This window comes from Pezoporus wallicus, unplaced genomic scaffold, assembly GCF_028554395.1.
Source record: "Pezoporus wallicus isolate ANWC-B61680 ecotype Strahan unplaced genomic scaffold, APGP_CSIRO_Pwel_v1 contig_360, whole genome shotgun sequence".
NCBI classification, from domain to species: Eukaryota; Metazoa; Chordata; class Aves; order Psittaciformes; family Psittacidae; genus Pezoporus; species Pezoporus wallicus.
This window is the reverse complement of record NW_026640059.1, coordinates 4173461-4190642: the sequence shown is the minus strand read 5'-3', so window position 1 is coordinate 4190642 and position 17182 is coordinate 4173461. Positions and strand designations below refer to the sequence as shown.

Below are 17182 nucleotides of genomic sequence, written 5' to 3'. Positions count from 1 at the left end.
TGCTTTCAGATTAAGTATAAAATTGGTTCCATCTACCTTAGCCTGTTCAATTTACTCTCCTCCTACTAAGGAGGATGTACAATTAGTTGTAAACTATTTCATGACTATTTTAAAAGCTAGGGTTATTCATTAACACATTCACATGTTTTTCAGCACAGGTAGTATATCTAAACTTTCATGCTAGGTTCTGCTAGAAATTGATTTTTTCAGTAAGTATAGTTTAAGTGCTATATTGTACCTGTGTTTGCAATTGAAAGGCACTGCACAAGTTTAAGCAGTACCTACTCTACGCTGATCTGCTACAGCTCTTCAAAACATTTACACCAGCAAACACTTATACTCAGTTCTGTTAAGCAGTAATATCAAATGTACTTAAAGCTTGGACAAGATTTTGTTTAGACTCACTAGAAACTTCCTACATGCCTCTTGCATTCCAGTGAGGACTGCTCTAGAGTTTTAAGGTTCAGGTTATAAAGTTTCCTGATTTACATATTATATCCATGATGTGCAATAAGATGATGATTTTTATTTTTTTTTAATACCCTCTAGCTAAAGGAAGACACTCCCATTCCTAAAGCTCAGATCACAACATGGAAGCATTAGGTGTCTTGCATGATGAAAAAGACCATGTTGCTACATCCATGGTCCAGGAGGACTGGAAAACCTGAACATAACTTTAATAGCCATAAATGCAAAGTTAACAAGCAAGCTGCAGTATTATACATACAAGTGTTCATGTTTATTTAACATGGCAAGGGGTGGGAAGAAGCCTGTGAAAAGCCTCCTCTTATGAAAGCAGTGCAAGCAGTCAGAGTGGAACACAGAATTCAAGACAAGAGGGTGCATTTTTCAGCATACAAATATAGCCCACAACATATGTATTATTTTCTTTAGATAAATTACTTTGATTCTACCATTAGAACAGCTAAACCTTAACTTCTTTTATTATTTCTAACTAGGATGAGCCACTTTCAATAACATTATACCCATGAACTGACTAGAATGTCCCTAAAACAGAGCAGTTGTGAGATTTATGAAGCAGAACTCAAGAACTAAGCCAAGGTACCAAAGGTACTCTTACTTGAAAAACCTAAGATATTTTATATGCTTCCTTACCTACAAAGATTACTTGATGACCCAAATGATTCACAAACAAGTCATCTACATTTGGGGGAAGCTTACTGGTAGACAGCCAAGTATGATTATCCCTTCTGAGGAATTCACAAGCCTTTCTTTTTGTATTAAAAAGAAAAAAAAAAAAACAAAAACCACAAGAAAGCAAAGCAGCATCTACCACGTGGTTTGTTTCCTCACATGTATTTTCAAACTTAAACAGAGAAGATTTAGGTTAGATATAAGGAAGAAATACCTTACTGTGAGTGTGGTGAGGCACTGGAACAGGTTGCTCAAGGAAGATGTGGATGCTCCATCCCTGGTAGTGTTCAAGGCCAGGTTGGACAGGGCTTTGAGCAACCTGGTCTAGTGGGAGGGGGGTTGAAACTAGATGATCTTAAGATCCTTTCCAACCCTAACTATTCTATGATTTGACAAGACCTTTGCACAGTTGTAATGCTTTACAATTTTCCATATTTACCAGAAGATAAAATGGATTATAGTCCCTTAGTCCAAATTAATAATACCCAAGTTTAAATTGACCCGGAACAAATATTTGCAACCTGCACTCGTGAAGCAGTACCATTTACTCCTTTCTCTAGCACAGAGTTCCTGAAGATGACAGCAACCAAACACTCCCTCAGCACTTGATCCAGGTCACTGTTACCTCCTAAGAGACCCTTGGGGAAGATGACAGAGTAAGACTATTCCGTCATCTGCACTCATCCAGTACACCATAGCCAGAATATTCCACATGTAGATCCCACTCATCACTGCCACTTTCTACATGCTCAGTGGCTATTTCTGTGGAATAGCACTGTGACCAGAAGTTCCTGCTATGAGATTATACTCCACTGCTCCTGCATTTAGTCCAGGCTTCCACTGACACAGCCTATCATAGGGGCAGCTACAGAGAACACGAGCTCTCTGTTCCTCAGAAAGCATTGTTAAAACTGGTGCTCTCACAAACAAAGGAAGCTTTAGGCCACTGATACAAGATTCTGAAGTCCGGCAATTGAAGCATTAAACATTTAAAATGCTGTCAATGAGCACTGAACATTTGTTATTAGCATAATTTAGTAGCAAATTATGGTTGAACTTGTAATTGTTGGCAGAGTGGCCATTCCAGATGTCATCAAATCTGTCTGCAAAGGCCAGGGCTGGGAGGGGAAAAAAAACTTAAAGATTGGGCTCTGCTGGAACAGAGGGTCACTTCCACAGAAGAAATAGTGGGCCGACAGCTACACAACACCTCTCATGTACCCCTGTATCACATTCTAACACGATCTTAAGTCTAAGCCAGTAAAATCCAATTCCCTAAGAAGCAGGAAGTTACTGATTCAAATTCAATTGCCAAAGCATCAGAGCACACTGTGTCCCAAGGTGTCTGGAAAAAAAAGCTTTACAATACCCATGTTACAGCATCTGTTATTATTTCTATGCTACTGTTATCAGCAAAGAGAATATAAGCAGTACTGGCCACTCCTTATAGCTGTAGGCCTCCCTGGAGACCCTCCCACCATCTCACAAGCTCATTTATTTTTAACAGCAAAAGGCTCACACACACATTTAGAAGCACAGTCAAGGTTAGATTAACCTTATTCTTAAAAAAAAAAAACAAAAAACAAAAAACAACAACAACAAAGAAAGACACCGCAAAAAAAAAAAAACATCCTTTCTGAACTGTGAGGTATTCACAGTGGTATAGACATCCCCTTTGCTCTCCAGCCATGAAACTAAGAAACACAGTAACATAGGATAATATATATATATGCACATGTAAAATACACAGAGCCATTTTCCAAACATGCTCCAAAATACATATATGTGTGTGTGTAGAACTAGAAAGTCATACCAACATAACCAGAGCCACCTTCACTCTAACAGTTTATTTAAAGCATTTTAATTTTTGCAAAACTTCTTTTGGGAAAAGGGACAATAAATTGCCATCATTGCACATACTTTTTTCTTTTTTTTTTTTTTTTGGGGGGGGGGGGGGTATTAATTTGTTTCTAGTATCTGCCATCAAATAGTCCTATCCCAGAATTAAAATTTCAGCTAGGAATATTATAAGCAGCTAAAAGACCACATGATCCAATAATTGTAAGAAATAGCATTAAAGAGCTTCAACATCCCCCACAGTAACCATAACACTCTAAACATTCTTTGTTGCTCCTTCCTGACACAAGCCCAAAGTGCAAACATCTGAACAAGAGACTTCCTCAGTAAGTTGGGAGGAAGCAAAAGCTAGGAGTGTCCCAATAAACACATCAGGAGATATATATTAAAAAAAAAATTAAAAAAATCAAGGTTAAATAAAACATTTCTACAGTACAGAACTTGTGGAAGTGTACACCTACTCAAAAAGGAATATTTTCCATTTGAGAATTTAAGAACATGTTATTTTTATGAAAGTTAGGAGCAGGCTGAGCAGTACAGAAGTGCTTAAAAGCACAGATATGCAGAGACAGCTGAGAAGCAAGGCAAAGAGGCATTTGATAAGACAAAAGGAAGGCTGCCACTGTCAGCAGGACACATGGTAGTACCCAGAAACACAACAGACACAGCTACCAACGTAATCCTTTGAACCAAAGGACTTCTGTCAAACCAATAGAACCCCTCTGCCAACATTACAGTGGTTTTGCTGTAACAAAGAGAAGTCTTGTGGTTTTGTATTACCGTAATCCTTAAGCCAAGAAGACTGCTCCTCTAGAGCATTTCCTCCTACTCTCAGGGAAGAAATGTTCATGCATACATTTCTACACATCCTATATTCTTGCCAAACACCAAAAAGTTTAATGAGGCGCAGCTTCTGTAATGCTAGCGTGCTTGCTTCCCCCCCCCCCGCCCCGGAAGAGAATTTAAACAGCAGACAAGCAGAGGTATTTTGAGAGGAAGCCACTATCAATATCACTGTCCATGAACTTTCTCCTGCATATACAATTTTGCACAGGAAAACTTAAACCTGAAGTATTACAGAAAAGGACCTGCTCTGTGTTACTCATACTTTTAACTTGACAAGACTCACGTTCAACATCTGTCAGAAACAGATCTTTTCAGCAAAGTCACCATTTCTCTCATCATTTTTAGCAGTACTTGGAACAAGCCAGACTTTTTTTTTTTAAATAGTGAAGAAAAAATGTTTTTTTTTACAAGCAAAATCTGGTAAGAAATAGCATTGCTCTCTTTCTACATACAGAATCCTTGATGGAAACTAAGGATGGATCCAAAATGAAGGTTTGGAGTTTGAATAGACTGTCCTTGCCAAGACAGTGAAGAAACACTTCAGAAAACTTAGGGGGAAAAGGAAAAAAAAAGCTATACTTCAGATTTAAAAAGTTTGGAGTTAGCTCATGGAGAACAACATGCCTAAGATGATACCAATGTTAGCAACCACTTTTAATCAATTAAGAAACCTTTCTGAAGGAGACTTGTTAATGTACCAGTATTTTAACTTTTCATTGAGCACTTCATACTTAAAAAAAAACTAAAAAGTCTACTGGACTCAACTCTAAGAATACTTCTTGTACTAGATCAGAAAAAAATAATTAAAACAAGAAGCAATGCAAGTCATTCACATAGCATACAAACAAGACTGAGTAATAAGATTATTAAAGCCTTACAGTAAAGCAAGTATTATGAGGCAGAATGCAAGCAGCCATTAAGAACTACAGAAGAAATTGTACTTTTATGTTTGTTTGTTTTTTTTTTTTTACTATTTGCCATTATGTGGTTTCTTCCCAAGTCATTTCTCTCCACTGTGGACTTCTACAGTGAAGAGAATTTGGAAATAAATAAGTTGTACGAAGGACTTCTCTGATAGAAGTGTTAAAAATAACAGTTTCTAGTTATGAAACAGGCATGGCATAGCTCTACACCTAGTCTCATCCCTAACAAAAATATCCCACTGGCGAGGTTCTAAGGTGTTAAAGGATCACATGTAATCATGCACACAATTTATGAAAGCATTTCCAAGTCAACATGAAAGAATTAGCCTAATTTTATTTCAGAAGAATGCTTTAAGTCCTCTTGACAATCCTTTACTCCAGCTGTAAGCATAGGTGTTACTAGCTGTATCAACTAAAAATGTTTGTGGTTTCTTTTTCATAGCAACACACAAAACCACTACATATTCAGAATGAGTTCTTTGTGTTTTATTATAATACCAATACATTAACAACTTTTCTTCATAAGGAGTCTTTCTTCCTTTAAGTATGGTATCATCCAAATAATGGCAAACTTAACAGCACGTGACAGCTGTTCTCTACTTGCTAGCTGTTTCACTGCATGCATATCCTTTTGGTTACTATAGACTATGGACTTCAGTAGTCCATACCAACACAGCCGAGATAAAAGGAACAAGTCCTACTAAAAGCATGCAAAATATCTCAGCAGTACTCATCACATATCTCTCTACTAATGTCAAAAAGCCTGAAAAATAAAGAAAAAAAATCTTACGGAGCAGTTTTATTATGCTGTCAGTTTAACTGGTAAGAACATGTGCAACCATTAAATAAGCTCTGTGCAGTAGCTTAAAATAGTTTCACATGCCAGCACAAATAACAGTTTGCTAACAGAGCAAACAATAAGCCAGAGCTGGTTAAGTAGCATGTATATGTCAAAAACTAGAGTCTCTTTTCAATATCACAACCTGAATACGTTTTCTGTATTTGCATCAAGCCTGTTCAAAAGTCTACAAAAAACAGAAGGAAAAATACCCCAAGACTAATTAGCTGTCTAGTAGTATAAAAGGCAGTTTGTTCCATGTAAATTCAGCAGAGAACTAACATGTTTGCTTTGTCCTGAATCTCAATATAATTACCAACTTTGTTCTAAAACACCAGACCTTTTACTTGGAAGACCTATGTGGGGTAGTCAGACCCTCTCAGTAAGGGGACAGAAACTTATTTAGGCTCCTGAATACCTTTTCTTAAGTCAAATACAAATCTGTATCCTTTGACATCCTATTTATTACTTACACCACTCTTTGATTCTGCTCAATTTCATAAGCACAATGTCACAGTAACATAAACTAGCAAACAGATTTAACTATGGAAACAGTAACACTGAAGATAGTAGAGGTTTTCTCTTCCCCCATGTTATGCATTACAGAAATTCAGAACTGACTGATCTCAGCTCTTGGTTTCATACATGCTATGTCAGAGGAGGAAGGGTGGAAAAGGAAGGAGGAGTGGGGAGGCCCATAAAGGAATGAGGAACAGGAAAAATGCAGTCCACTTTATCAGAGCTAATCCCTTTCCAAGGTTTACTTTTATAGTTTTTAGGAAGTAATAGAGGCAAGAGCAAAGCCTTCTACTACTTTTCTGATCAATTATATGAAACTATTAAAGCAAGAGTTTATCTTCCAAGGTAGAGTTTAGCGAGTTGTCCTACAAACTACTATCGGGCATAACTTGATCTATAAAAGGCTAGGCTAGCGGTTTAACTTAATATTATACTTTAAAGTTAAACGTTAGGTTAATTAATTTTGAAAACGTTACACTCGGTATTCACAATAGGATTACTCTCCCTATGTCTTCAAGACTGTCATGAAATGGAACTGTTAACCACGTGCCCCCTTCTCTTTCCAAAAGTATTCTACACACACATGCTTTATTAACTACATCTTTAATGATACCTTGGGATGGGGGGGGGGAGGGGGGCGGGAAGGAGAGGACGGACACGATCTCCCCTTCACTTGCGTGCCGTGGGCACGCGCTTACACTCCCTACGTGCAGGAAAACACCTCCTCGAGAGCAGCGATAGGATAAACTCCGGACTGCTGCTGCCCGCCGGCCACGAAGGCTGCCGTGCTGCCCGGCCCCGAACTCATACACCCGGCTAACAACCGCCATCTCCCGGACTGGGGCTCCGGTGGGGATTTTTAAGCGAATACCCTGGGGAAAGCCTCCCGACTGCTCTCCTCCGACGCGGCTGAACCAGCAGTCCAGTGCTGTCGGGCGGCAGGGAGGAAGGGCGAACCCAAAAGGGAAACGGCCGCCGCAGCGAAGCCAAAGGCGAGGCGCTACACCCCACGTAGCGGCTCGCTGCGCCGCCGCCCCAGCAGAGCCCGGAGGCCGGCCAGGGGCGGAGGTCACCCCGCCGGCGCAAGGGCTGTCCTCCCCCACCCTGGCCTGCTTGGGGGATGGAGCCGAAGGTCTCCCTGCCCACACTCACAGGATGCCGGAGCAGGAGGTGCACACGAAACTGCCCACCGTCATGTCGGTGTAGGTGGGGCCGCGCTGGTCGCAGTCGAAGCACTTGCGGTTGGGCGGGAGGCTGCTCATCTCCCGCAGCAGCTTCAGGTGCTTCTCCTCCTGCTTCCGCTTGGCGCTCGCGGCCATGGCCCCGCCGGCGAGGGGACGGCCCGGCAAGGCGCCGGGCCCTACTCACACCCCAACGGCGGCGGCGCTCCGGGGCCCGGCCGGAGGGAGAGGGGGCCGGGGTGGGGGGAAGGAGGAGGAAAGGAAGGGGCGGGCAGGGCACCAGCGCCCGCCGATCAGCCGGGGCGGCAGCGCGGTTGCCGCTTACGCCGGCCAGCGGCCCCGCGAGGGAGGGAGAGGGAGGGCGAGCGGGCGGGAAGAGGGCGGGCCGAGGGCCGCGGCGAGGAGCAGGCCGGCGACGGCTGCGCCAGGCCCGGGGCGGCTGAATGACGAGCCCAGGCGGAACCTGCGCGACACCTTTATGAGATCAGAGAAGGAGATGGCGGCGGCGGAGCCAAACGCGCTCTCCGGCGACAGCGCCCTCTCTCGCGCGGGAGGACGCACTCCCCTCTCGCCGAGACCCCAGCCCGGGGGCGGTGCCTCGAGCGGGGTCGTGTCACCTGCCGTGACTCGCCGCGACGGGCAGGGGCTGGTCCTGCAGGGAACCCAAGCGGGCAGATCTGAGCACAATGTCTGGATCGCCCCTGTCCGCCGTGTGCTCGTGGAAGGCTGCCCGCGACGCCCCCCACCTTCGGGGTGAGCGCGAGGCGCGGCCATTTGCCGCCGGTCCCCCACAATCCCCTCAGAGCCAGGAGGTGCGGGCGGGCTAGGGCCAGAGGGGCTGTTCGTAAAGCAGGTAACACCGGCCCCGCCTCGGCGCTCCCAGTGAGCCTCTGCCGTGCCCTCTTCTCCCAAAAGTCCTAAAATCCGGCCATGGAGGCTGAGGTGAAGGCGGTCCTTTCAGGAAGCGTTTCCCAGAGGGGGCAGCCAGGGAGTCCCTGCCGGCGGCCGTCGGACTGCAGCGGGGGCGGACCGCAGGGTGTAGCGCTGCACAGAGGGGCTCGTCAGTGCGATTTTCGCAAGGTAGCAGGGTTTGTGAGGAGGACGTTGACATGGGTCTGTCTTTTTTGCCACTAAGATGGGAAGTGCGCATTTTCCCCTTGGGAATTTGGCTGTCGGTGGCCGACTGGACACTTACTCATGAAAGGAAAGAGAACAGAGCCAGCAGTCACGTATATCTGCTGATATCCTTGAGGAACCCTTGACTCCGGCTGGAACTCGGATCTGCTGCTGATGTATAAAATGTGGTTTTGTTCTTTACAACGGTGCCTAAAGGAATTCTTTTAAACAATGTGCAAAATCAACGTAAAAAATATATAAAAAAAAAGAATCATGTACTTATAATTTCACGATTTAAGTTGCAAAACTGCCTGGCAACTCTATGTGTGATTAAAATCTCCTTACGGTTTAAAGATTCCCAACGCAACGTACTTAGGGCCGGGTTTTGCAGCTCTGACGTCAGTACATGTGTTAGCTCTAGCTTCTGTGGGAGCAAGATGTTCCATTTCCTCATAGGTTTAGTTAAGAAAATCTAGGACTAGGTGTTCAGCATCAGTAGTTTGACATTCCTCCTCTGATCTTGCTGGATGTGCTGATTTACGTGAGCTGATCAACCAGACCTAAGTTTTAAACCCAAAGTATAATGCACTTATCTCAAAGTTTTCTATTATGGATGGCAGGAGCTGTTCACATTGAAAGATAGACACTGCTAAACCATTAAATACTGCTTACATAGCATTCTTAAAAGTAAACACACAAATATTTCCAGTGTTGTAATGACCAAATTCTCACTACTTCCTCTGATTTTTCACTTCTCTCTGAAATGATGATATTATTCTTATGCACAAAGTTTCCTTTCTTTTTCTTTGCCTACTACAAAACATACTAACATTGGAGATTTTCCAATGACCTAAATGACCTAAAGTAGATGACCTACATTTAGGGGAAAAGAAGGTTAAAGGCTGAAAAACAAGTTGTTTGGGTTTGTTTTTTTTTCCTGGAAGATACTTTGGAGAGCAATGATTGGCCACAAGGCCTGCTGTAGGGAAGAGTTGGGCTTTGTTTCAACCAGAGGCAAAGGGCCTTGTAACTGAAGCAAGAATGTCCCACTTCAACTGCTTGTGTCCCAAGGTACTTAACATGAATGTCAAACAGGAACAGTTGTCAATAAAAACAGTACCGTTGTCATGGTCATTAAAAGGTGGAACTGAGCTCCCAGGGAAAATCCAGGTCCTGAGGCTTAAGTCACTCACAAAGCTCCATAGGAGTCCTGCAGATTTTGTGTTACACTAGAGCAGGCTCTACTTTGTTTCATGAAGAAACAGTTCTGAAGTTATTTATGGTCAGCATCAGTGTGGGCTTATGCTAGCAAATAAATGACCTCTATTAATTTGGTTTAGAAATCACCTTTTAAAAATACCAAAACTTTCCATTCTGTATCTCAGTACAAAGTTGACTTACCCCAGGAAACCATACGATGAGACTTCAGAGGCTTGTGAGGATACACCATTTTACAAATACCCGACAGAAACTCTGTTGGATTTGGGTACTTCTAGAGACTGTGAGCATATCTGTTCCAAACCTTGAGTTCCTACAGTCAAGCATCTAAATCTTGTTTCCCACAGGAATCGGTGCTGGAGAAATACAACCACCTATGTATAAATGTATGTGTTACGCTGTTGACACACATAGGTGTGAAAGCTAGCTACATTAGCTTCCAGCCCTGTTTCACCTCCCCACAAGCAACACTGTAACTTGCATTGCTATTCCGCTCCCTCCTTTTCTATTTCTTGCTGCTCGCAGCTAGCACAAGTTCCCTCAAAGCAGATGGCTTGTGTTTTCTCTAAATTACTAAGGGAAAAAACTCACAAATAATACACATGAATAAAAACTCCTTCAGCATTACTCTTTGGTTTTCTTCTTCCTGATCGATTTTGCTATTTCTCTACCCCAGAATCTGCATTTCCTTTCCTACAGTTTCTCTGTCCAAATTTGTTCTTCGTTCTCTCTTCCTGATGACCAGACTTCTGTGGTTGGAAAGATACTGGCCAGCTGTTTATTCCAAAAGTGCTTAATCCCTGCTGCACCTGCTACAGCTTTTAGCATTAAAAATAATTTTTAACAAGAGATAAAGCAATGATTTCTTATGCTTGCAACATTTCACAGAAAAAAAAAAAAACCAAAAATTAAATCTTAGCCAAGTCATGGGTAATAGCAGAGAGATGTTGCTTTAGTAAGCCCAAAAATATGGGCCTATAGAGTATAAATTATAATATTCAGGCACATAATGTATGGGATTTATTGTCAGTCAAGACCAAAAGAAACAAGAGTCTAAGAATGTACATTTGGAAAATGGATAAGACATTCTCTATTTGTCACTAGGACTGAGGTCAATAATATCCATTTTAAAGCAATTAGCCCAGCAGGCTAAGTGATGTGAAAATTATGCTGAAAAGCTAATGGGCTATTAAATCCATCCTGCTTCACTACTGATGGGCATACAAAATTAATCCTGGGATTAGGTATATCGTATCTGTGGTAAACTGCTCCTGCAATATTTGAAGCAATTTCTGAGAATGCTAAGGACACAGCAAGTGTAGCTGGCAAGAAAGTTCACCGATATGCCCTATTAAAGATTCAGTCAACCGAGCATAAACCGGTGTGTCTGTGCCTGGCCTTATCTAAGCCAGAGCTTTTTGTTAATGAATAGACACATTTTAGTAAGAGATCAAACCGAAAGAAAATCATGTTTATATAATTCATTATTGATTGTTGACAGTTATTTAAATCTAGAGAATTTAACTGCAGGAAATGGTCAGTCAAATATGATTGAATTACAAAATTGTTTTTATTTGAAAAGCCATTTTCCTTTGACATTTCCCACTCACTGCTATGACATTAACACAGCAGAAAAGGTAAATGATTGATAGCCCTGCCTTTACCCATAACAGCTGTTCACAGGAAACAGACCTCACCATAAAGGCACAGTCACATCAGCTTGGTTTCTTTGTAATGCACAAATTATTGGTCTTTTTTATTTTTAATTAGTGTGACATACAGGTACTCCATTTTGAGTAATGTAGGGTAGGACATGATTTTTCAGGTTCCACAGCAATGAAAGTCTGAGAATCAAAGCCGAATTTGGCTCTGAAGATGATGCGGAAGAGGCTGAGGGTATGGGGTGAGAGACACAAAGCCAAGAGCTAGCCCAAAAGCAGGAAGTAACAACCCCACCACCACTACAAAAAAAAAAAAAAAAAGCACTATTATTCTTTAGATTCCTCTCTCAACAGTTTATGACCTATCTTCTATAGCTGTGTTGATACAACAGCTTTTGCACTTTCCAAGTGAGATAGATTGAAGCTGTGTAGAGCCAGGTATCAGGCATTAATAGCAAAACACGTGATGTCCTTGCTGCAAAGTAAACTAGAATTTTCCTCTTCATCTGAACAAACAAGATAGGTTTCAAGAAGAGGGCCATAAAGGTGCAGAATGCCTCTCCAAAGATAACACAACAGAACATCAGAGGTGGTTAAAAAGTCTTAAGTATCTTTTCTCTTAGCTTGATGTTCTGCTCTTGGTGATAATTGCTAAGAATGAAAGCTCCATCATAAATGACAATTTAGATGAGCTTCTTGCAGTTGTTAATTTTTCTGAATTGTTTGAGTGGGAAATCTGAGTTGAAATTAATCAAATCAGTAACATCCTAAAGTTAGCATTGCAAAAACCATGGTTCATTTTGTCTGAGTTAAATCTATTACCCTGTAGTACAGTTGAATCTACTTGAAATTTTTCAGTGGGAAGGACTGAGATTACCTGGATGGACTCCCATCCTGTACCCCTACCTCTCTTCAGTTTTTCGAGTTAACTAAACTATTAATTACCTCTGTCATTGAAATACTCTCCTTTGGCTTTCTTCATCTTCTTCTTTCATTTTCTTCCCATAAAACATATATATATACACACATATACCCATCGATAACATTAAAAAAAAAAAACAAATTCTGTTGATTTTTAGCTGTTTAGAAAGTTGTTCAGAAGAATAAGCAGCTTCTGTGTTACTTAATTTGTGCTTATGGTTGTTAACAAAACAATGTGCTCTTCTAGCTGGACTGGAACTACTAGGGGACCTTGTGAGCCCGTCTTGCCTAAGATTACAATTGTTTTACTGCAAGATTTACAAGTCCCTTCAGGAACTGTGTTCAGTGACAGATTATATTTTTTTTTTTTCAGTTGGAAAATTCTGAGTGCGGGATTGCTTCAGCTCATAGTGTAATCCAGTCTAATTAACAGGAGGTTTTCATATCCAGGGAAGACATTTCAGCAGATTTACTTGTTCCAAAGTTACAGAATTTTTTAGTATTTTAATTGTAGTGAGCGATTTTGATAGCTGAGGAGGCATTATTCTCTTCCTGCTTTCTAGCTTGGTCAGTGATGTCGAAAGGTTATCAATATTTCAACCTTGCCCCTTTATTTGACACAGTTCTTGAATTTCCATCATGCCTTAAGTGTACAAGATCATATTTCAGTTTGTAATCACAGACTAGGTAGTGGAAAGAACATGCCTATATACAGTTGCAGTGAAGGCAAGGCATCTGTCATAGGAATATCTTCTACGTGAGGTGAATGTGTTTTATTTTTAAGTGCATCTTTACAGTACCTTTATTTTTTAGGGTATGTGCCAATGCTTCTGTTGCTAATTTTGATTTGTATAGGTTTATCATTATTCTATAAGATCCTGTAGTTGTATGAAGCTCTATAAACTGTATCACAAATCACAGGACTTATTGTAAAATGATTGTTTCATGTAGCCTTCTGAGGAACATGCCAGAAGAGAGTGGAACCCTTTAAACTGAAAAGGGAGTATATTCATATTTCACCCTATAAACAGCAATAGAAAAATAATGGTAAGCCATATCATACTTTACATTTGCTGGAACTGCCCATGGGAATGTTAGCAATACACAAGAGAGCCAAGAGCCAATATGAATAAAATGAGAAGGAAGCAAACAAATTACCTTAGGAAACAAAGAGCTGAAAGACAGACCTCGATGGTGGAAAGACAGTGTAAATCTGTGTAATTTATGGTTATAAATTAGAAGAGGGAGGGACAGAATCTAAATAGATATCCAAACCACCAATAATTACTGTAGTATTTTGCTACATAAAGTACTAAACCAGGAAATACTTAGTCCCAGCTCTCTGAACAGGAACAACTTAATTTTCACAATAAAGTTTCTATAACAACTTCTTTCTTGACCTATGAATGAGATTTGTATCCAAAGCCCGGTGTATTTTCAAGTTCAAATCTTCCATACCTTTTCCACTTGATGATGAGCATTTCCTGCTTGTTTTCTGTATAACTCCCATGGGATTGAAGAGGCCTTTGTTCCTTTTCACTAAGGAATCTAAATTATTGATTAGGCAATTTAATTTGTGAAAACTATGATTGGTTAGTGTTGTCTTAGAACTGCTTTCAACTTTGCAAAAAGAAATACAGGTAGTTTCACAAGCATCTGCAGTGAGGAAAACACAGTATTAAAATAGAAATAGTATTTTCAGCCAGTGTTCTATTATTTCCCCATACTTTACAAACCTCAATATTCTCCTTCAGACTTTCCTAAAATTTTAATTCTTTTAATAAACATCACCTGAGGGCTGATTTGGGGAACACTAGAGAAGAATTAACTGTTCTGAGCAGGCATCCTTCAGGGCTCACGGTAACCTTGAAGCAGCGTTTACAAGCAGAATCTAAACACAGAAAACATCCTAAACTTTCTAATTCTCTAAGTCAAGAATGAAAAATGTCAAAAGGGAAGAAAACAGAAGGAGCCTAAGATGCCAAGACAAGCCACAAAGTAGCTGTCATGCACTCTGTTGTCTGCAACACTGAAATGGTAAGTCAGTGACTCCAATGTGTTTCAATCTTGCCTAATAAGCAGTGTTTTATACACTGCACCGAACCGATCAATAAACAGAAGTATCAGAATAACTAAAAATCATGAAAATATTCATTTAGATGTTAAGTGGAATGAAAATGAACAGTATCATAGACTAAAGCAATGGAGATGGACAGAACAAAATAGGCAAATTTGGGAAATAGAACTTTCAGATGTCAGATATTCAAATAGGAGAATAAAGAAAATTAGGTACGTAATGTGAATAAGGGAAAATTAAGTTCTTCAGTCACTCTGTTTCTGAAATAAAATATTTTAGAAGTGGACTACAAAAGGAAACCTAATCCTTCAAATTTAGTGTAACGTTTCTCATTACTGTAATTTTAAAATCTGAGATATTGCCACAAAGTTTTTTTCCATGAATCCCCGAAAATTTGTCTTGTCCAAACTTCAGAGTAGAGGGCTTTACAACTGGCAGCATCAACAAGTTAAAAGTAAGAGTAATAACAAGATGCACAACAAACAAAAATCCTCCAGAGAATGTAGCACAGGCTAGTGCAGTTGCAGTGAATAGATATGGATAATCCCTGGTAGCTGGCAAATATCCTCTTAAGGGAGGTTTTCTGCAAGAGAAGCCTAATCTCAACCCATACATGGGAAAAATACTGCTAAAACTAGTAATGTTTTAGCACTTTCTCTCCATGTAATTTAATTTAGGAAGTAAATGAACAAACCTTCAATATTTTATTTGGAATCATTAATTTAAGAAGTGAAGTGAACCCGTGATATTAAGGCCTCTTGTACATTCTGCTGTACAGCAAGAGCCCCTGCAATTTCTTGCCTTGAACTGAATGTGTTCAACAATGCATGCCAGAGTTGTAGATACAAACAGCTTAAAAATGAAACAAAATTAAGATTCCTTTCAAGAATGCATTCTCTGGTTACGTGGCAATGACAAGGATGTCTCTTTGAAACAACATGTGTGAATTTCAACTGAGAATGTAGAATATGAAAGTATTTACGAATAAGAAAAACTCTTTCTTAACCAAAAGGCAAAAGAGAAATGCTCATCACATGTGGCTTATTCAAAATGAGTTGACATGAAAAAGAAGCTTCTTTCTTAACATGACAGCAGTATTTAATATTTACTTGCTACATGCTTAAATAATAAATTAAACAATATAAAATAATTTCAATATTATATATTTTTATTTTTTTATATATATATTATATTTTTTTATTTTAAATAATTGAATAATTAAAACCAATAACAACAGGAAAAAAAACAACATCTAAAACCAAACGCAAACCCCAAACTCCATTAACAGTTAAGATGGTGGGCATAGTAATATTCCACATATTGTGTTTTGGCAGCTGACAAAGTGTTCAGAACATTATTGCAGCCTGGCTAGAACAAAACTTTGGTTTCGTTTGCAGGGTTTTTTTTTCAGTTTGGTTTGGGGAAAAGGGAGTTAATGGAAGAGAATGAATCAATAATATTTGGGATAATGTCTGCTCAGAGCAATACCCTAGTTATTAAAGAGCAGCATCTGACTGACAGAAACACAGGAATTTGAGAAATGCTGCCCCTGATGTGCAAGAGATTTTTAAACAAATGAAAAACACTAAAACAAGTTTCTCCAGACTACCGTGGATGAGGAAAATTGCAGAGAAAAAGAACCTGACCATTAATAAATCATCACAAATATGGAAACAAAATTATTACAGATGCTATTATGGAAGCATAGTGTTTCTTACAACCTACGTCTTTTAATCAAGTCTCTTGTAATTGTTAGAATTTGTGTCACAGTCTAATTTCCTTGGAATCATAGAATACAAGGTTGAAGGGACCTCAAAGATCATTTGGTCCAACCTTTCTTTGCAAAGTATGACCTAGAACTAGATGTCCTTGCACCCTGTCCAGATGAATCTTAAATGTGTCCAACCCTGGAGAATCCACCACTTCCCTGGGAACATTATTCCTGGCTGATTGCTCTTGTGAAAAATTTTCCTCTAGTATCCAGTTGGAATCTCCCCATAAGTAACTTGTACCCATTACCCCCGTCTCTTTCATTGTAAAAAGGGAGTCACCCTTTAAATACTGGAACAGGGTGATATGGTCTCCTCTGAGCCTTCTGTTCTCAAAGCTGAACTCAGTTCTCTCAGCTTCTCCTCATATGGCAGGCTTCCCATACTTTGATCCTTTTTGTGGCCCTTCTCTGGATCCTCTCCAGCCTCTCCAGAACTTAGAGCTCCCTAACTTTACCCTGACTTTCCTAAATTATCAAGATCTACTTTCTGAATACACAGGGGTTTTTGCATCCTGCTCCCCATTGTGTGGGGTTGTTTCAGATCTCAGTATTTTACTATTTAAGGTCTAGCTTTTAATTTTTTGAGGTTCTATATGTCCATTGACAGCTTATAAATATTTCCCTGATGCCAGAACAAGCACCCTTCCGCTAATTTTTCCCCCCTGCATGCACCTTTGTGCACACAGATAACTGCCCAACTGAAATGCTGACACATGCAGGCAAGAGATAGAGGAGTGTGCCCAGCTGTGCTGATTAGCTAACAGCTGCTATTCAGTGCTCGCCACCTAGCTCTAGGTGCAGACCATAACTTTGGTGATTCAGAGTTAGTATTATGAGTGGAATCTTTCAAAAATAAAACAAAACAATGATTAACAGAAAAAGGCTTCACAGTAATTAACAAAAAGTTTCCATTTTTACTGACCTAGATGTTTTACATCCTACTCTCTCCACCATTGATAGAGATAACTACAGATTTACCTGTCAAAGGGTTTAATCCTTTTTATTTAATCCTCATTATAAACAGAGCAGTTAACAACAGACAATGAATTTCCAGAGTATTATCCACAATCTCCACTTTACTCCGAAGTACCATGTGTTT

At 40.2% G+C, this 17182-nt stretch overlaps 1 protein-coding gene across 8 annotated transcripts in view; it reads right to left on the bottom strand.

The window, feature by feature from the left end:
* The window catches only part of AGFG1 (ArfGAP with FG repeats 1), a 35256-nt gene extending 27600 nt beyond the window's left edge, over positions 1-7656 (bottom strand). For 3 of the 8 annotated variants that reach the window (XM_057417208.1, XM_057417210.1, XM_057417213.1), the window contains exon 1: positions 7291-7653. In XM_057417208.1, coding sequence (XP_057273191.1) covers positions 7291-7457 — 167 coding nt within the window. In that variant the 5' untranslated portion in view covers positions 7458-7653. Of the gene's footprint in view, positions 1-7290 lie in introns of all 8 variants that reach the window. The other 5 variants (XM_057417206.1, XM_057417209.1, XM_057417207.1 and 2 more) reach the window with 4 other exon arrangements.
* Between the last annotated feature and the right edge of the window lie 9526 nt (positions 7657-17182).